A 21,403-nucleotide genomic window follows, 5' to 3' on the forward strand; every position below is an offset into this window, starting at 1 on the left:
GAATGGCGGGTGTATTTTATTACGCAATGATCCCGCGATTATTGATAAATTCTATAAAAGACAAATTTTAGTACCTTTTTAGTACTTTCATATTCATTTATAAATTGAGCCACATTATTTGTGGTTTTCGAGTTTTACTCATTTTACACTTTACATTGCTATTACAATTTTACAGGCGCTTCGATTATTCACCGTATCGATTTCGTTTTTAAGAAAAAACGCTACGCTACAACTATTGTTATTACGCCAGGATTTAGTACCTTTTACGTTTAATTTGTTACCTTTTCACGTTTAATCTGTTAAGTTCAATTAAGTATGAAAATTACCTCTTACAAATGGCCAGGCGCGATGTCAAAGAATTCTTCCTATGAAAAAATTCCGCGTACCGTGTACCTATACCTACTCTTAAGTATATCGTGATTACTGATTAATCAAATAAAACCCGCAAATTATGTCTGTTTGTCGGTATATTAGTGTGATGAATATACTTCTTTGTGGGATCCCGTTGATTTTGCTAAGAAGACATACGATTGAAATACATACCTTTTAGAAATACAAGCAATTATTTCATTTAACTATTACATGATGTTTTTCTATCGTCTTGGTACAGTTTTTCTTCTGACAAGGTCGCTGTGTCTGAGTATGAATATGGCACGGAAAGCGACCCCACAGGGAATATTACGCAAAACTCTGCGTAGAGGGCGTCACTAGCACCAACACAGGGCCTACCGCGAAACACGAAAATCAAAAGTTCGGTTTCTGCCTCTCTATCACTCTTGCATATTCGATCGATAGAGAGGCAGATAACGAAGTTTCGATTTTTGCGTTTCGCGGTTAAGCCACTTGTACACAAACCGCCTTGAGTATCAATGTCTAGCCTAGTTCGGACTACATAGTCGAGTGGCGAGTTGCGAGTATTACGTGTCTGAACACCAACAATTTAGTCGAGTAGATTAGTCAGTAAATTAGTCGAATGGATCCATTTTGTTCTATTTTTTCTGGCGAGTGAGCCTCCCCGTGGCCTCACTCCACCACTCTTACTAGTCTTCTCGACTAAATTTTTGGTGTTCAGACACGTTTAGTAACTAAAATACTCACTGTATGTATGTTGGTTTTTCGGGGATACTTAGGGGGGGATTTAAGGTCAATGAGGGCATTTCCGTCATAGTTTAAGTTCACTTTGGCCGGTCATAACTATGATGATATTAACTTTTTAATAAACCTTATCACTGTAATAGATTAAGCATTTATTTAACCTATGAGATATAGACGACCAGTCTGGCCTAGTGGGTAGTGACCCTGCCTGCGAAGCCGACGGTCCTGGGTTCGAATCCCAGTAAGGGCATTTATTTGTGTGATGAACACTAATATTTGTTCCTGAGTCATGGGTGTTTTCTATGTATATAAGTATGTATTTATCTATATAAGTATGTATATCGTCGCCTAGCGCCCATAATACAAGCTTTGCTCAGATTGGGGCTAGGTTGATCTGTGTAAGATGTCCCCAATATTAATTATTTATATATTTTATTTATTTATATAAAGGTACTCATATTAAACTCCTAGTACTGCTGGTTATTTAAATATGATTTTTTTTAAAGACATGTCAGTTGACGGATTTTCCCTAGGGTTTGGGGCATTTCTGTCAACCAACGATTTTTCTTGTATCGTGACGTAGTACAAACATGTAGGTACTTACGTCAAGTGAACATAAATACCACTATATTACCCTTAATCGAAACTAAACCTTAGTGAACTCATAGTGTAGTAAATAAAGGTAGTGGACCCCGCAGTAATTCCTCAGCCAGAAAAAACTTTACAGTATGATAAAGTATCAATAAATAAAAAGTATTGTATAAATTTCCAAAGAATAATAAGAATAATAATAATAGCGCTGGTGGCCTAGCGGTAAGAGCGAGCGAGGTCGCGGGTTCAAACCCCGGCTCGTACCAATGAGTTTTTCGGAACTTATGTACGAAATATCATTGATATTTACCAGTTGCTTTTCGGTGAAGGAAAACATCGTGAGGAAACCGGACTAATCCCAATAAGGCTTAGTTTCCCCTCTGGGTTGAAAGGTCAGATGGCAGTCGCTTTCGTAAAAACTAGTGCCTTCGTCAATTCTTGGGATTAGTTGTTAAGCGGACCCCAGGCAGGGTTGGGCAAAATACTGGCTTCCACGTATTTCAAATACAAATTACAAAATACATTTTTAAAAGTATTTGAAATACCAAATACAAACTACTTTGGTGACTGGTATTTGAAATACAAAATACAAATTACAGTGTTTAAAATAATGTATTTCAAATACAAAATACAAAATACTTTTAATTTTTTTTTGTTTAATCATTTAGTTTTTTAGGGTTCCGTACCCAAAGGGTAAAACGGGACCCTATTACTAAGACCCCGCTGTCCGTCCGTCCGTCCGTCCGTCCGTCCGTCCGTCTGTCACCGGGCTGTATCTCACGAACCGTGATAGCTAGACAGTTGAAATTTTCACAGATGTATTTCTGTTGCCGCTATAACAACAAATACTAAAAACAGAATAAAATAAAGATTTAAGTGGGGCTCCCATACAACAGACGTGATTTTTGACCGAAGTTAAGCAACGACCGTCTTTTTTTGCCGTTTTTTTGCATTATGGTACGGAACCCTTCGTGCGCGAGTCCGACTCGCACTTGGCCGGTTTTTAACGAATATCCTTTCCTAAAAATGTATAGGGTCATTGTGCTTGTTTTCGTCCAGCTCTAGTTTTCTTCCACTTGACGAAATTTGAATAGGTATAAACCTACATTGCTGCACAAATTTGGACTGATTTCAATCCTTAGCTAAACAATATATCTGTCTACATATAAAAATTATATTTGGCAAATAGTAAATTAAAAATGAAATATATTATTTGCTAATCTGTCAAGTGGTCGAAAACTAGAGCATGGACGGAAACTACTGCAATGACCCTATCCCCTGGCTGTTGACGAAAAGTTCCGCGCAGAATAGCTCGCGCATTGTACCTACATATTTGCACCTCGTACAAGTCGTACATTATATTTAAAAAAACGTTCCATTTTAGGATCAAAGAATTTAATAAAAAAATGTATTTTGTAGAAATGTATTTTGAAGCTTAAAGTATTTGAAATACAAAATACAAAATACATGTGAGTGCAGTATTTGAAATACCAAATACAAAATACTTTTCCAGGTAGTATTTGAAATACAAATACAAAATACTAAAATGTATTTCAAATACATGTAATTGAAATACTGCCCAACCCTGACCCCAGGCTCCCATGAGCCGTGGCAAAATGCCGGGATAACGCGAGGAAGAAGGAATAATAATAGAATTAAAGTAAATACCTAAAGTCTTAAATCGTTAATATCTTTTTACGGAAAAATGCTCCGTTCAAACTTTCTTCACCGGACATATTCATGTAACGTGTTCCAACAATATATGAAATATCAAAAAAATATCCCAGCAGAAATAACAGTATTAATAAAATAAAATTTTTTGGCGTGTCTTGGACCGGAAAATTGCTCAGTCTAATTTTTTCACTGGAATGCCATTTTATTGCCGTTTTATACCTACAAAATGAAAATCTAAAAATTTTCCACTCTCAGTTTTGAATAGTTCTATAATACATACATTTCGATACGCATTTTTTTTGGATTTTTTTACCCACTGCGCCAAATTATATTCTAAGATCATATAAGAAGAAAAAAATGACAGAGCAATTTTCCGATGAAAATGAGCGTCAAAAAAAGGAAGTATTATAAAAAAATATTCTCATGTTTGACAAAACTTTTAGATTTTTTTCTAGTATCACATACTGATACAAATAACTTATTTTGTAAAATAATTTTGGACTGAGGAATTACTCGGTTCAATATATAATCAGATTTGTGTTTTTACCTAACTTAGGAGTGTTTTTTTTTGGATATTTATAATGTTAGTCTCGGCTCATACTATACAATAACCAAGCTAAATATCATCGACTGAGAAATTAATGCATGGGTCTCCATACAACAACTTGCTTCATTTACTACACTATCAATTTAAGGTTAAATTTAGATTTTATTCCCAAATATATTCTTGGGGCAAATCCGTCCTATTTTTAAATTTAACCTTTAAAAAAAGTTTAAAAATAATATCTACTTTTTAATTTTAAATAATACAGCACAGATATCTTAGATTGATGTACGAAAGCTACCACGAATTTATATGAGAAATTTGAGAATTCAGTAAAAATCTCGCATCACTGCATGAGTATGATATGAGTTATACTTACCTAAGTGAGTCAAATCAAAAAAGGTTGGCAATATATGAAATAGGGAAATTCCGGCACATGACGATTTTTCCCGTTTCGTAATTGACGGATTTGTCCGCTCGATAGTTTTGTAAACACAAATTTTAACCACCCATGGTTTCTCACCAAGAGATTATAATGTAAAATGGATAAAAAGACCGATAAACATGCATATCGAACAATAATAAACATACTAAGGGCTGATTTAGACTGCGCGCGAATTCGCATGCATTTTAGTTACATTGCGGACTGTTGGTTACGTTCAATTCAACCGACCGATCAAAAACCGCAGTGTAATGAAACTCGCATGCGAGTTCTCGCATCGTCTAAAATTCTAAATAAGCCATTATTAAGGCATAACTTACATCGTCTCATCCCAACTTCACAAAACAGAGCAGCACACTTAGCTCGATATCAAGTTCGGAGCGCACCTGAACTTTAATAGCGTTATTTTTTTTCATTTACTGGCGACTGAGCGCTGTTTCTGACTACTGTTATGATCTGTTTTTGACTACTGGTATTAAATATGCTCTCTGCTTTAGCGATCGAGTCAGCAAGTGTATACTGTTGTTAGAATAGTCGCAAATGTTGTTGGACGGATTTACTCCTCTGACGGATTTGGCCACATTGACCTTAATAGTTTTGTTTTTCACATTTTTCCTTCAAATATAAATTTATTTTTCAGTGTGAAAAAGAAATGTTTTGTAATGTTCAATTCGAGCGCTTTCAAATGATATCCTACTCGACCTAGTAACTATAGACTTGTAAATTTTGCCCCCTCTTTATATTGGGCATTTTCCATAATTATTAAAAATTCATAAACAAATAATCATTCCAAATTTTAAATCGATAGCTTCCGTAGTTCTCCATATATTTAGCGATGTGACATACGGACGGACAGACGGACAGAGTCGCACCATGAGGGTTCCTTTTGTACTTTTTTGGTACGGAACCCTAAAAAGGACATCAACGGGACGAGAAGTCATATACCGACAAACAGACATAATTTGCGGGTTTTATTTCATTAATCACCATATACTTAAAAGTAGGTATTAGGTACACAATTACAAGCACAATGAAGAGTAGAATTTTTTCATACGAAGAATTCTATGACATGGCGCCTGGCCATTTGTAAGACGTAATTTTCATAGTTAATTGAACTTAACAGATTAATCGTGAAAAGGTAACAAATTAAACGTAAAAGGTACTAAATCCTGGCGTAATAACAATAGTTGTAGCGTAGCGTTTTTTCTTAAAAACGAAATCGATACGGTGAAAAATTAAAGCGCCTGCAAAATTGTAATAGCAATGTAAAGTGTAAAATGAGTAAAACTCGGAAACCACAAATAAAATGGCTCAATTTATAATTGAATATGAAAGTACTAAAAAGGTACTAAAATTTGGCTTTTATAGAATTTATCAATAATCGCGGGATCATTGCGTAATAAAATACACCCGCCATTCTGACTGTCAGAATGGCGGGTGTAATGTTTTTTGGTAATAACTTTTAATACCGTGAGGTACTAATTTTTTTAAAGGAGGTACCAAATAGTACAAATTAGGTACTAAAATATGGTATGCTTTTTGTTTATTTTTATTTAGGTACACCCGCGATCCTGACTCTCACTTCCTTCTAGTATCCTTATACCAACAGGAATAGAATTATACAAATTTACAGCCATACAATAGCAGTTATTTTGGAACAGCTTTAGCCTTTGATGCGTCGGTATCTCTAGGTCGTGTTTGTGCCGTTTATCGTTGCCCTTTTTTTTAAACAAACCTATATTATTTTTAACAAATTTACACATTTCGAACACGTACAAGGATGGTAAAGGCAGTATTTTTTTTCTTTTAAATAATGGCTTGCAGCTATCTAAGTAGTGGGCCCCGCATAATGATCTCACACATCTTTTTTGCGCTTTAAAGACTCTATCGGCCTCGGTAGAGTTGCCCCATATTATTAAGCCGTATCGAATTTGTGATGATACATAGCCGTGAAAGGCTGCGGTTGCTGCCGCTTCAGAGACAATAGAACGCAAACGATACAAAACATAAACAAAACGATCTAGCTTATTACATAAGTAGTTGATATGAGCTTTCCAATTGCAGTTTTTATCAATATGTATACCCAAGAAAACTGCAGCATCCGTTTCATTTGATGTGCCCCTCCCCCGCAAAAAACGGCAGACTATTTTGTACCGAAAATTATAGACATGTCTTCTCCGTTTGGTTATATCCTCTAAGACACACAGTGTAGAGATCATTGACGTATTATATCTATGGACTGGCCTTACGAGCACTAAAAATGGTACTAGTTCAGCGGTGTGATTCACCAATTCGAGCCAATCGCGCAGCCTAACGCAGCTAGTTGCGACCAATCGCGCGCGTGATGCGAACTCATCAACCAATCGCGTGCGTGATGCGAACTCATCAACCAATCGCGTTGTAGCGGTGTCACACCGCTGTACTGGCACTGGCCCCATTCTTATTGCCCGTAAGGCCAGTCCTGTGATTATATACGTCAATGGTAGAGATATAGTCTGTCAAACAACTTTGTCAGTAGAAAAAGCGCGAAACTCAAATGTTCTATGGCTGGACAACCCTTCGCTTACATTGTTTAAATTTGCCGCTTTTTTCCACTGACGGAAATGGCTTGACAGACTGTAACTGATGAAGAGCAATGTTAGAGATTTTCGTGGCAAAGACAAATATTTTGACACTGCTGTCAATTTTTGAACTATCGCTGTTTTGGTTAGATTGTTGTTTATCATGGCTAGAACTCTAGCAAGAATAATGAATACTACAAAAGCATCATCAGGTAAGTAAAATTATAATTAGCCACCTTTCATGACTGTTTATCGTGGTATGGTATGATATTTTTTGTATTATAGTATTATACTCACTCATCTCTTTCTTGTGGGTGCTAGTACTAGCGTAAGACAAAGACAGTATGATTCTCTTTGTCTGTGTTTGAAATGAGATAGCCCTAGGGCTACCTGCTGGCCTAGGCCAACCAAACTATGGCTGACCTCATGGCCTTCATATAATTTCAGGTGTTCCTAGCCGAATCGGAATCGTCAATCATTTATCAGTGCGATTCCAGCAGACAGGGAAAACGCGGGGTGGACCGCTTTGTGACAGCGACAGAATTTTTACGAATTTGTATGGCAGGCACGACTGGCGACTTGCAGGTGCCTTAAGTCGAGGTGATTGGTACTTGACTAAAGAAATCATCATGAAGGGCTCTGACTGGATTATCAGTTAGTATTTTAAAATATCTGTTCCTTATTTAATACATACATTCACACAGTGAGACCTGCTTATGAACATCAAAATTCTTAATACCCTAGATGAAATGAAGACTTCAGGCCTTCGAGGTCGCGGTGGTGCGGGTTTCCCCACTGGCATGAAGTGGTCCTTCATGAAAAAGCCATCTGATGGTCGTCCCAAATTCCTGATAGTCAATGCGGATGAGGGTGAACCTGGCACGTGCAAGGACAGAGAGATCATACGCCATGATCCCCATAAGCTCATTGAAGGGGCCTTGCTCGCTGGTGCTGCTATAGGAGCACATGCTGCCTATGTTTATATAAGAGGAGAATTTTACAATGAAGCTAACATTCTCCAGATGGCGATTGCTGAGGTAAGACTCAGCTCAAAACGACAGAAAAATATCCTTCGCTGCTGTAGTAATACTGCTTGTCATTATTATTTGCCTGTAACACACTTTCTGACACAACCATCATCTGACAATTAGAAAATAGAACAAATAAGAGGTAGCTCCCAAGCCTTCGAGCAACACCGGCTTCCGACACGAAGTCCCGAGCTGTTCATCCCAAACTACGAACAGTAAAACATACACACGAACAATTATTATAAGCACTAGTCTCCTTTCCGGGCAATTTTATCCCACATGTTACAATTCCTGTAGGCCTACCAAGCGGGTCTCATTGGTAAAAACGCCTGCGGCTCTGGTTTTGACTACGACGTGTTTGTGCACCGCGGCGCTGGTGCATATGTCTGTGGCGAGGAGACTGCCCTCATCGAGTCCATAGAGGGCAAGCAGGGTAAACCAAGGCTGAAGCCACCCTTCCCAGCAGATATTGGTCTTTTCGGGTGCCCTACTACCGTGAACAATGTGGAAACTATTTCTTCGTCACCAGTAAGTTGAAAGTGTTCTATTTTAATATAACTCAAAACTTTATTTAGTAACATATACCTGTTGATAATTTAATGATCTTCCCTTTTGTTCTTCTTTGTTAACGCTGACTACATCGTTTTGTCACCATAACCACCTTTTTTATCATTCGTTCCGTTTATAGATTGATTGTCATAGCATTTACTGAATCTCCTCAGACGATCCTCCGACGCGGTGGAGCCTGGTATGCGTCACTCGGTCGACCACGTAACCATGGCACCAAGGTATTTAACATCTCAGGACACGTGTGCACGCCATGCACCGTCGAAGAGGAGATGAGCATCCCGCTCAGAGAGTTGATCGAAATGCACGCCGGTGGTGTTTTGGGAGGATGGGATAACCTGTTGGCGGTTATTCCTGGAGGATCATCTTGTCCTCTTTTACCTAAACAGTAAGATCTTAAAAAAGAGCTAATTTTTTCAAAATCCATTAATACCAGCGCTGAGGTGTTCTATCTTTGAATGCTGAAATTCCATTCTAGGAGGTGGGAGTGGGACTATCTCCAGAGGAATATGTAACGCACTTTAAGTTTCAGATTGGGTTCATTCAGAAACAGAATAATGATTTTGTATTTGTCTTCCAGCATATGTGAGACAGTACTTATGGATTACGACGACTTAATGTCGGTGAATTCATCTTTTGGCACAGCAGCGATGATAGTTATGAACCAGCAGACCGACATAGTGAAAGCCATTGATCGGCTGCTCACGTTCTATGCACATGAGTCTTGTGGCCAGTGCACGCCTTGCCGCGAGGGTGTAGGCTGGATGAAGAAGATTCTCCAAAGGTAAAGACTAAAGTAGAGCTAGTTGGTACCTCGAGGTAAAGTGCCTTTATCCAGAAGTGAAATAATGCCCAGCAAGTGATTTCATAGATGTCGTGGCCGGATCTTACAATTAATGCGTGATATACTGAGTTGGTCACATTATGAAAAGTCAAGCATAATCTGACCATACGAGTATCATGAAGTGATCAATTTTATGATGGCATTATTGGCATATCCTAAATCTGAAATGATAAAAATCTATAATCAGGCCACGATATAGATATTTAATCCTTCAAAAGTCAACAAATTATGTTAGTAGTAGTTAGACTAACACGTAATTTAAGCCATGTTTAATAAAATATTAATTATTCATATTATATTTTTACTTAGACTTGTCTGTGGAAATGCTGCCTTGAAAGAAATCGACATGCTGTGGGAAATGTCTAAGCAAATTGAAGGTGAATTTCACATAAATCTCAAGATAGATGGGTGTACAATATCTAAAAATGATTAGCTGATGTAGAAAAGAAACAAGGACTCAATGGAGTCGTTTAACATCATCGGTAGCTCTAGTCTAACTCTGTAACTTGTTATTTTTTTTCTCACAGGGCATACTATCTGTGCACTAGCTGATGGCGCTGCCTGGCCGATCCAGGGTCTTATCCGCCACTTCAGACCTGAACTAGAGCGCCGTATTCAAGAGTATGCCTGCTGCTTCGGCCCAAGCAAAGCAGAGCGCTGCTTCTAATAATGTCTATAAAAATCAGGATTTTTATAAGACCCCGAAAATAATTTCGTAGCTAGTCGCCTACCGCCTGTTCAAATGTTGATGTCGAAAAGATTAGGAAAATTAGAGTTGTAGTGTTTGAAAAAATGTTTGCACTCATTTGTTGATGTGCAATATACAATGTTAGGTACAGCAACAAAAGTAAAACTGGTGTTAACCAATAGCAATATCTTCAAAATGAAATAAAATTATTAAAAAATTCAATGTTTTCTTGTCTCATTATTTCCACTCAACAGTTAGATTCAAAATTTCATTCACTTTGAAAGTAGTAAGTCTCCTCCATTTCACGCACATTCCCTTGTGATCGCTGACATTGGCATTTCGTATCAAAAAATAATTTCTAGGAGATTAAAACATATGAAAATATGAAAGCTCAAAAATGTGTGTTTTCCCAGAAATAAGACCTAACTAGATCGATTTGTCACCTCCATATAGCAAATTTAATCGAAATTGTTAGAGCCGTTTCTCAGATCCCATAATATATAAAAGTATAATACAAGAATAGCTCGTTTAAAGGTATAAGATAGGATATATTGTACTTTTTGAATACAGGTGCGGGAAGTGCCCTACATTCAGAGTACATCATTCAAAGAGTAATGTAATTCAAAGTATGTCGATCTTGATGTCGATCCCATCGGAGCCGCCATTAACAGGCGTTCCCCTCTGTCGAAAAAAGGCGGCCAATGGTCAACCACATGTCAACCATACGTATGGACTGACGTTTATCTGACATGACGTACCTATACATTTGATGTGCCCCTCCCCCGCAAAAAACGGCAGACTATTTTGTACCGAAAATTTTAGACATAGCGTCTCCGTTGGTTATATCCTCTAAGATCCCATCGCGATCTGTCTCTTCTCACGCCTGTCGCGGTAAGTTATGCTAGAGGTGCAGTGATGTGACTACTGCCAAAGAGCATAAAATCATACTGCTTAGAGTGCTTAGATAGAGCCTCCTTGATAAGCGCGAATGCTGGCTGGTTTGTTACTTTGACGTTCTCGCATTTATGATAGTCTTTGGCTCTGGTCAAACTATGACAGATTTGACAGAAGCAGAATTTAAGATAAACCGAGAAGTAATGTCGCTGAAATAAATTATCTCGCGGTAATAGGAAATATAAATGCAATACCTACGTTTGTTCACCACATAGCATTGTTGGGAAAATGGTAAGTCTTATATAATTGTACCTCCGAAAAAACTCATAATAAATATTTTACCTTTAAAATGTGTTCACAAACTGAACTGCACGATCTGCCATCTACCATCCTCGATAATCTAAAATACTATTATTCATTCATGCAATAACAATTCATAGAACAAACAGCACATTCATTACTACTGGTAGTAATGTGCTGTGTGTTACGGGGGCTTGCCCGCGTAAATTTTAATGATATATAACTGTATCATCTTCCATGCTCACACGGGAGGCAATTTCCGTATCCGGTATGTTTGAATCACTGTTATAAACGCCTAGACTAGGCCAAAAAACTTGTATCTGAACTAAGGAAACTTATTAAAAAGTCCTTAGCATATGTTTGGAATGACAGCTCCCTGATTTTTGGTCAGTTTTGTAAAAATGGCTGGTGCATTAGCGCGAGTTATTCAGGGAACGAAGGCTCACCTGGGTAAATAGACTCAAAACTGTAAAGCAAAGCTTTCGGTTCCTCAGTAGAAGCTTCTAGGGCAGTCACAACCTCTGTGATCGCTCTGTGAAACCGTAGCAGTTTAGTGCGTAGTGCTGAATCTTACATAATGTTGACGTATTGTGGTGTTTTCCAGGTGTAGTTGGGCCGCTGGTGAGCGTCAACAATGTGCCCGTGCGGTTCCAGCAGACGCAGGCTCCGCCACAAAAGGCGAAATATGGGCCCCTGGCGGATGCTGACAGGGTTTTTACTAACTTGTACGGCCGACACGACTGGCGATTGAAGGGCGCCATGAGTCGCGGCGATTGGTACTTGACTAAAGAAATCATCTTAAAGGGCACTGACTGGATTGTCAGTAAGTAGCTTAATATATTGTCTTATGAGTATAAATTCCCTTTTTATTGACTCTGTGGAGATTTTTATTAGTGGATTACTGCTGCATAATTAGATGATCTAGAAGATTTGTTTTGGCCTCGCATGTATAACAATTAGTTTATCAATTCATGTCATAATACATTCATTAGCCAGGTCCACACAGAGCGAGCATACGCATGAGGCAATTTCCTCGCGCACAAAACGGCCAAGGCAATCGCCCGAGACAATGCGGCCGAGGCACGTCTACACTGGCCTTTTTGTGCGAGGAAATTCGCTCTGTGTGAACCCGGCTATTGTAGGAGCAGTGTGTACTTCAAATTTTTTAACTTACCTAAATTCTCAATTTCCCAGATGAAATGAAGTCCTCAGGTCTCCGTGGCCGCGGAGGCGCCGGTTTCCCCACCGGTATGAAATGGTCCTTCATGAATAAGCCCTCCGACGGCCGCCCCAAATACCTGGTAGTGAACGCTGACGAGGGTGAGCCAGGCACATGCAAAGACCGTGAGATTATGCGCCACGACCCGCACAAGCTGGTTGAGGGGTGCTTGATTGCTGGGGCTTGTATGGGTGCACAGGCTGCCTATATTTATATCAGAGGAGAGTTTTACAATGAGGCTAGCAACCTGCAGGTGGCAATTGCTGAGGTAAGAGAAAACGTTTTATAAAGACATACCAAACTTTATTCTGGTCAAGTCCGTGGAAAGTTAGCTTACACAAACTCTTAACCAATGACAAAATATGACAAAGGTTGTTGTCACTGTGTTATTTAGTATTCATTAGGAGACTTGATAGGATAAGGGGTCATCCATTAATTACGTCACACGAATTTCAAGGTTTTTTGACCCCTCCCCCCTCCTTGTCACACTTGGTCACATTTGGCAAACCCCTCCCCCCCTGGTGTGACGTCACATTTTTTCAACGAAATCGGCAAATCGAATTAAGTATTATTAATTTTTTGTCAAAATATTAGTAAATTTATAACCCAAAACTGATTATGAAAAAAAATTAAACTAATAAAAACGATTATCGTTCCAAAAACTTGTTTTTGAACTGTACAGTAAATAAAATGATTAAAGTAAAATTTTGTTTACTGATGAAGTTAAAGTGACGTCACAAAGTTTGTGACACCCCTCTCCCCCTTGTCACAACATGTCACATTTTCTTGACCCCCCCTAAACGTGTGATGTAATTAATGGATGACCCCTAACATCAGAGAAAATTATAATTGGGGCTAATGGTAATTCGTTTATTATTTACTTGTAGGATAAGTTCTATGGACACCTCTGGTGGACAAAAGTCATTTTGTATTGTACATTAAATTTATTCAGTTCAGGTCTGTGATTGTACTAACCTAAGTTGGTAAAGGACCAATACGCTACCAGTATGCTATGACTGACAGATTCCATAGTATTTACCAGTGGAATAGAGAAATTATTGTCAATAATCATTAGTAATAGTAATAATCATTACACACTTAATCTTGTAGCTTAATTAGCAAATTGGATTCCATTGTTCTGAGAAAATTATCATCATGCCATACAATGATTGCTCAATTGGGTTGCAATAATACAATGACAAATTGCTTCTGAAGGAATGGATAAACCCAATCTTGATAGCTATTTTTTTTCTCTTTATGAACAGGATTTTCAGTTCCAAGCCCTGCTGGAAGCATAATTTTTTCAATTTTTTCCTTTAATATAAAATTGGGATTATCCGTGACATTTTATCACTCTAAAACTGATGATAATTGTTCACTGGTAACTGAAGATAGGGGGTGGGTGTCAAAGTTGTGTAGACCGCGCTCGGTCTACCCTCATTCGTGCGCGTCGATTGCGTTTTAAGTCACTAGAAAGTAACCGTGAATCATTCGAAACTGTTATTCTTATTGTATACAATTTTTTCAGGCTTACCAAGCCGGTCTCATCGGCAAGAATGCCTGCGGCTCCGGCTACAACTTCGATGTTTTCGTCCAGCGTGGCGCCGGCGCCTATATCTGCGGTGAAGAGACCGCACTCATCGAGTCCATTGAGGGCAAGCAGGGCAAGCCGAGGCTGAAGCCCCCGTTCCCCGCTGATGTTGGGCTCTTTGGTTGCCCGACTACAGTCAATAATGTGGAGACTATTGCTGTTGCACCAGTAAGTTGCATTTTATACTGTGGCTAACGGTTTTTGTGACAAAGAGAGAGGCCACAATGTTAGGCACGAAAAGTTGACCACCTATACTCTATACTAGGTATAGTGAAGGCAAGAAGACAGGAAGGAAGGCATATCAACATTGCAGGATTACAGTACAGAGCTACAAAAGTAAGCGAAATATGAAGAGTTTTGAATGATAATGGCGTTTATCCACACTTATATTTAAAAAAACAACACAGTAATAGGTGTATTTTCTTTAGGAAATCACCATTCAGTAAAGTGCTGATGAAAACCATAAATAATGGCATTTTTAACTGTGTAAAAGTTGCAGTAACTAACATTTGTTACTCTTTCAATTATGTTTTCTCAGGGCTATTTACCACTAAATAAATTAATCATTTTTTTCCGTTTTCCAGTCAATCCTCCGCCGCGGCGGCGCCTGGTTCGCCTCCTTCGGCCGCCAGCGTAACTCCGGCACCAAGCTGTTCAACATCTCCGGACACGTCAACACTCCCTGCACCGTCGAGGAAGAGATGAGCATCCCTCTGAGAGAGCTGCTTGAGAGACACGCCGGTGGCATTGTTGGAGGCTGGGATAATCTGTTGGCAGTTATTCCGGGAGGATCTTCCACTCCGCTGATTCCTAAAGAGTAAGTTATATAGCCAGTTCTCTTCAAGACAACATCTCAGGGTCCATATTGCTTGCACGCTAGCTTTTAGAGTGTAACTCCGGCACCAAGCTGTTCAACATCTCCGGACACGTCAACACTCCCTGCACCGTCGAGGAGGAGATGAGCATCCCTCTGAGAGAGCTGCTTGAGAGACACGCTGGAGGCATTGTTGGAGGCTGGGATAATCTGTTGGCAGTTATTCCTGGAGGGTCTTCCACTCCGCTGATTCCTAAAGAGTGACCTATATAGCCAGTTCTCTTCAAGACAACGTCTCAGGGTCCATATTGCTTGCACGCCGGCTTTTAGAGTGTAACTCCGGCACCAAGCTGTTCAACATCTCCGGACACGTCAACACTCCCTGCACCGTCGAGGAGGAGATGAGCATCCCTCTGAGAGAGCTGCTTGAGAGACACGTCGGTGGCATTGTTGGAGGCTCGGATAATCTGTTGGCAGTTATTCCGGGAGGATCTTCCACCCCGCTGATTCTTAAAGAGTGATTTATATAGTCCACACTCCCTACACCATCGAGGGAGTGCATTGAGAGTGTTTGTACTCGTACTTTAACAAGCTGTCACGTTAATCCAATTGCCACTGATCGTAATAATCCAATTGCAGTTTTACGGATATTCATTTAACTCATTTGCCTAACAACGCGAGTTAGTATTCAAAAAGTATTCTGCAAATAAATCAAGAAGTAGCACATACAGTCAGGGAATTGTTTTGTGTTGAAACTGCTATCTAGTTACAAGATTTAATGAATTGAAGTTGAAGCAATGTTTGTTTTATTTTCCAGTGTATGCGAGACAGTTCTAATGGACTTCGACGGCCTAGTAGCCGCCCAGACCTCCCTCGGCACGGCGGCCATCATCGTGATGAACAAACAGACGGACATAGTCAAGGCCATCGCTCGCCTGCTCATGTTCTACGCGCACGAGTCCTGCGGACAGTGCACGCCGTGCCGCGAGGGGGTGGGGTGGATGAAGAAGATCATATACAGGTACGAGTGTGAGTGAGGCAGACATAGTCAAGGCCATCGCTCGCCTGCTCATGTTCTACGCGCACGAGTCCTGCGGACAGTGCACGCCGTGCCGCGAGGGGGTGGGGTGGATGAAGAAGATCATATACAGGTACGAGTGTGAGTGAGGCAGACATAGTCAAGGCCATCGCTCGCCTGCTCATGTTCTACGCGCACGAGTCCTGCGGACAGTGCACGCCGTGCCGCGAGGGGGTGGGGTGGATGAAGAAGATCATATACAGGTACGAGTGTGAGTGAGGCAGACATAGTCAAGGCCATCGCTCGCCTGCTCATGTTCTACGCGCACGAGTCCTGCGGACAGTGCACGCCGTGCCGCGAGGGGGTGGGGTGGATGAAGAAGATCATATACAGGTACGAGTGTGAGTGAGGCAGACATAGTCATGGCCATCGCTCGCCTGCTCATGTTCTACGCGCACGAGTCCTGCGGACAGTGCACGCCGTGCCGCGAGGGGGTGGGGTGGATGAAGAAGATCATATACAGGTACGAGTGTGAGTGAGGCAGACATAGTCAAGGCCATCGCTCGCCTGCTCATATTCTACGCGCACGAGTCCTGCGGACAGTGCACGCCGTGCCGCGAGGGGATGGGGTGGATGAAGAAGATCATATACAGGTACGAGTGTGAGTGAGGCAGACATAGTCAAGGCCATCGCTCGCCTGCTCATGTTCTACGCGCACGAGTCCTGCGGACAGTGCACGCCGTGCCGCGAGGGGGTGGGGTGGATGAAGAAGATCATATACAGGTACGAGTGTGAGTGAGGCAGACATAGTCAAGGCCATCGCTCGCCTGCTCATGTTCTACGCGCACGAGTCCTGCGGACAGTGCACGCCGTGCCGCGAGGGGGTGGGGTGGATGAAGAAGATCATATACAGGTACGAGTGTGAGTGAGGCAGACATAGTCAAGGCCATCGCTCGCCTGCTCATGTTCTACGCGCACGAGTCCTGCGGACAGTGCACGCCGTGCCGCGAGGGGGTGGGGTGGATGAAGAAGATCATATACAGGTACGAGTGTGAGTGAGGCAGACATAGTCAAGGCCATCGCTCGCCTGCTCATGTTCTACGCGCACGAGTCCTGCGGACAGTGCACGCCGTGCCGCGAGGGGGTGGGGTGGATGAAGAAGATCATATACAGGTACGAGTGTGAGTGAGGCAGACATAGTCAAGGCCATCGCTCGCCTGCTCATGTTCTACGCGCACGAGTCCTGCGGACAGTGCACGCCGTGCCGCGAGGGGGTGGGGTGGATGAAGAAGATCATATACAGGTACGAGTGTGAGTGAGGCAGACATAGTCAAGGCCATCGCTCGCCTGCTCATGTTCTACGCGCACGAGTCCTGCGGACAGTGCACGCCGTGCCGCGAGGGGGTGGGGTGGATGAAGAAGATCATATACAGGTACGAGTGCGAGTGAGGCAGACATAGTCAAGGCCATCGCTCGCCTGCTCATGTTCTACGCGCACGAGTCCTGCGGACAGTGCACGCCGTGCCGCGAGGGGGTGGGGTGGATGAAGAAGATCATATACAGGTACGAGTGTGAGTGAGGCAGACATAGTCAAGGCCATCGCTCGCCTGCTCATGTTCTACGCGCACGAGTCCTGCGGACAGTGCACGCCGTGCCGCGAGGGGGTGGGGTGGTTGAAGAAGATCATATACAGGTACGAGTGTGAGTGAGGCAGACATAGTCATGGCCATCGCTCGCCTGCTCATGATCTACGCGCACGAGTCCTGCGGACAGTGCACGCCGTGCCGCGAGGGGGTGGGGTGGATGAAGAAGATCATATACAGGTACGAGTGTGAGTGAGGCAGACATAGTCATGGCCATCGCTCGCCTGCTCATGTTCTACGCGCACGAGTCCTGCGGACAGTGCACGCCGTGCCGCGAGGGGGTGGGGTGGATGAAGAAGATCATATACAGGTACGAGTGTGAGTGAGGCAGACATAGTCAAGGCCATCGCTCGCCTGCTCATGTTCTACGCGCACGAGTCCTGCGGACAGTGCACGCCGTGCCGCGAGGGGGTGGGGTGGATGAAGAAGATCATATACAGGTACGAGTGTGAGTGAGGCAGACATAGTCATGGCCATCGCTCGCCTGCTCATGTTCTACGCGCACGAGTCCTGCGGACAGTGCACGCCGTGCCGCGAGGGGGTGGGGTGGATGAAGAAGATCATATACAGGTACGAGTGTGAGTGAGGCAGACATAGTCAAGGCCATCGCTCGCCTGCTCATGTTCTACGCGCACGAGTCCTGCGGACAGTGCACGCCGTGCCGCGAGGGGGTGGGGTGGATGAAGAAGATCATATACAGGTAATATATAAAAGAAAAAGATGGAAAACGAAAGACAGTCATTTAAAATATCAAAATAGCACTACTAAATTGTCTTTTCAGTTGTATTATGTCAGGTTATTTAGTTGTGACAACTGAGAATTTTTCTTACCTTTTACCATTACAATAAAAGAAAAATCTCAATAGTTACCACCAAAGTGAGTTGGTGGTAAATATTTAATCCATGAAAATTGATTAATTAATTTAATGTAACCAATTAAATACCATTTAGAGATAATGACAATTCTTGTGAAAATTTGTTTTAGGCTGCCACTATGTGACTTCGTTTAGACATACCTACTGACAGACATTAAATTAATTAATTGTCAAAGAGGGAAACTCGTAGTTTTTATCTGTAAATAAAAAAACTAATTAATGAATTCATCACTTCTATTTCAGATTCGTTGACGGCAACGCTTCCCCGAAAGAAATCGACATGCTGTGGGAGCTTTCCAAACAGATTGAAGGTGAGATTATATGTATAACGGTTAAGGTGCAGTACGTTTGCCAAAAACCGTGCCGTTTCCAAAAAATATGAATAGTAATCTTGAGGCTTCTCTAAAGTTCGTTTTTTTAGCATTAGAAATAAGGTAAACAATCTTGATGTGTCTTTTAATTGAAAAACACATTTTAAAAATAAGTTACGGCAAATATGTAACAATTATGAATGTAATACGATCATTTATATTCTTCTGCTTTCATTAGTAATAATTAATAATTATTGATTTTTAAAAAGCGTATTTCAATGAAAAGACATGTCAAAATCGCTTACCTTCTTTCAAGTTTTTTCTAATGCTAAAAAAAACGAACTATAGTAACTTCATTGATTTGCACCCGATTAAATAACTTTCGCTCGTTAGAAAAAACCTAATTATTTTTGCACAAAAGCTATTAAGAGCCCATCAGCGTGTACACTAGCGCCACTGCTAAATAATCCTGATTATTTAAATTTAACGACAGGTATTTAAAAAAGGGGGCCGCTACGTACTGTATTTTGTATTTCAGTACCTTTTGAATACATCAAACTAGTTTTTATGTTGCTGGATTCGTCGATCTATGAACTCAAAACAAAAACGGCCGTTTTAACTTTGGACGCATAGATTGACGAATCCAGTAAAAAAACTAGTTTGATGTATTCAAAAGGTACTTAAATACAAAATACAGTAGGTACGTAGCGGCCCCCTTTTTTTAAATACCTATTAGTCAAATTTAAATAATCACGATTATTTAGCAGGGGCGCTAGTGTGCACGCTGATGGGCTCTTAACATGAAAATTGCTTCTAAAAATGCGTAATTTTGTTTTTCATCGGACTCATCGATTCCTTTTTTTTATCTGACTAAAAAATAACAGTTAAGTAACAATGATATCTTCTTGTCTTTTCAGGTCACACGATCTGCGCCCTGGCCGACGGCGCGGCGTGGCCCATCCAGGGCCTCATCCGCCACTTCCGGCCCGAGCTGGAGCGCCGCATGGCCGAGCACGCCGCCGTCCACGGGCCCAGCAAGGCCGAGCGCTGCTACTAGACCACCTACAACTAACCTAACATCTTAGACAAATCGCTGACTCGTCTCACTTCAATATTTTATAGTCTAACCCCCTTATTCATAAACGTTTACTAAAGTTGACAAGCCGATAACAATCGTTTGCCCCTTTCCGACGTATTGATATGATGGAAAGGGACAAACGATTATTATCGGCTTGTCAACTTTAGTAAACGTTTATGAATATGAGGGTAACAAACCAGTTTGTCCGCAAAATTGAAAAATATCAAATTATTTTTCCAGTGACAAATTGGTTCGCTAGACGATATGTAAATTTCCAAGATATTACCCACTTAGATCGGAGCTCGAACGTCGTCCACGGCCCCAGCAAGGCCGAGCGCTGCTACTAGACATCTTTCCACCATATTCCAGTTCTCGTAAGAGTGGTATTTCATCTGTCCAATGTGTATTTGCGTCTCACATTTTGCTTAATGAGAGAGTGAGACGCAATGCACATTGGACCGAGAAATTGGAGAGGTGGAATACCACCCTAACCCAATTTGTCGAACCTACCTGTTAACCTTTTGAACGCCCCGCCTATCGTGCGCGGCACTTCATCGTGAACTTTATCGGGATGTGTGAAGGTTGATATTGGGTTGTAGCCGCGCGCGTCAGTTCACGTCTTAGCGGTCAAATGGTTAATTGAGTACCAAATTGGTAATAGATTAGTATATTGAATTGACAATTTAGTATCTCAAGATTAAAAACAAAGTTTAGGGTGGATTGTTCATCCTGAAATCTAGAATACGATCGGTAAATAAATAACCGCCATACAAAAGCAGGGAAATGCATATATAATGCGGGTAGATCGACTTAAAACTCTTTATAATCATGTTTAAATGTCTTCATGGACATGGTGCATGTGGCAGAATAATTAAAGTATGTTGCAATGTAAAATATTGTACCCTAAGCTCTTGGTGACAGAAATACATCAAGAAATAATTAAGTGGTGGCATTCATAGTTGTAGTACTAATAAGTATTTTTTTTTTGTATCTAATCAGAATCAGATTGTAAAAAAATTAATTTATTATTACAGACAGATTGAAACAAGAAGCCATAAGTTTTTAATTATTGGACCGATCTAAATATTCAAAATTCATCTCGAATCTTTTCGATAGCGCCAATATATAGCCTATAAACCTTACTAGAGTTAGACCGAGAAAAGTCTGCAGCGATTTTGATAGCCCACGCAGTGCAAGTGTTATTTATACGTCATAATTCCATAGAAGTTTGACCTTTAAAATAACACTTGCACTGCGTGGGCTATCAAAACCGCTGCAGACTTTTCTTGGTCTAACTCTAAAATGCCGTAGGATAATCTTATATCAACCACTATATAGTAAAATCAAATGAAATGTTTTTGGATTCCACTGTTCGATATTGAAACATCAAAATAGTACCCAAAATAAACATACGGTTGTCTGTTCTCAAAAACAACTGAATAACGTGAACCATGTTTATTTCTTCTATTACCATTATCCTCACCTTTTATTTTAACCCCTTGACCACCATAGTCGGCCATAGCTGACAAAGGTTACAATATAAAATTAACCTTAATATATTGATACCTTCTAATGGCGTTATTCATAAACGTTTGACAAATCTAACAAACTGTTGATGATTATCGTT

General features: G+C 40.9%; 2 protein-coding genes across 3 annotated transcripts in view; both read left to right on the forward strand.

Annotated features, from left to right (window-relative positions):
- Positions 1-7,007: 7,007 nt before the first annotated feature.
- LOC134790944 (NADH dehydrogenase [ubiquinone] flavoprotein 1, mitochondrial-like) lies at positions 7,008-10,128 on the forward strand. Of its 2 annotated transcripts, XM_063761962.1 has the most exons (8): positions 7,008-7,119; positions 7,355-7,561; positions 7,652-7,944; positions 8,233-8,463; positions 8,658-8,890; positions 9,083-9,286; positions 9,656-9,723; positions 9,874-10,128. In XM_063761962.1, exons 1-8 carry the CDS (start codon positions 7,071-7,073, stop codon positions 10,011-10,013), a joined length of 1,425 nt encoding a protein of 474 aa, XP_063618032.1. In that variant the 5' UTR covers positions 7,008-7,070; the 3' UTR covers positions 10,014-10,128. The 2 variants fall into 2 exon arrangements, with proteins under 2 accessions (XP_063618032.1, XP_063618033.1); XM_063761963.1 differs by lacking the exon at positions 9,656-9,723 and having other exon boundaries at positions 9,874-10,044.
- Positions 10,129-11,547: 1,419 nt separating this feature from the next.
- The window catches only part of LOC134791027 (NADH dehydrogenase [ubiquinone] flavoprotein 1, mitochondrial-like), a 35,789-nt gene continuing 25,933 nt past the window's right edge, over positions 11,548-21,403 (forward strand). Inside the window, exons 1-8 of the mRNA XM_063762075.1 lie at positions 11,548-11,678; positions 11,833-12,051; positions 12,423-12,715; positions 13,976-14,206; positions 14,623-14,855; positions 15,670-15,873; positions 18,631-18,698; positions 19,616-19,756. Coding sequence (XP_063618145.1) covers positions 11,630-11,678; positions 11,833-12,051; positions 12,423-12,715; positions 13,976-14,206; positions 14,623-14,855; positions 15,670-15,873; positions 18,631-18,698; positions 19,616-19,755 — 1,437 coding nt within the window. The 5' untranslated portion in view covers positions 11,548-11,629 and the 3' untranslated portion in view covers position 19,756. The remainder of the gene's footprint in view (positions 11,679-11,832; positions 12,052-12,422; positions 12,716-13,975; positions 14,207-14,622; positions 14,856-15,669; positions 15,874-18,630; positions 18,699-19,615; positions 19,757-21,403) is intronic.

This window comes from Cydia splendana, chromosome 5 (genome assembly GCF_910591565.1).
Source record: "Cydia splendana chromosome 5, ilCydSple1.2, whole genome shotgun sequence".
Taxonomy (NCBI): domain Eukaryota; kingdom Metazoa; phylum Arthropoda; class Insecta; order Lepidoptera; family Tortricidae; genus Cydia; species Cydia splendana.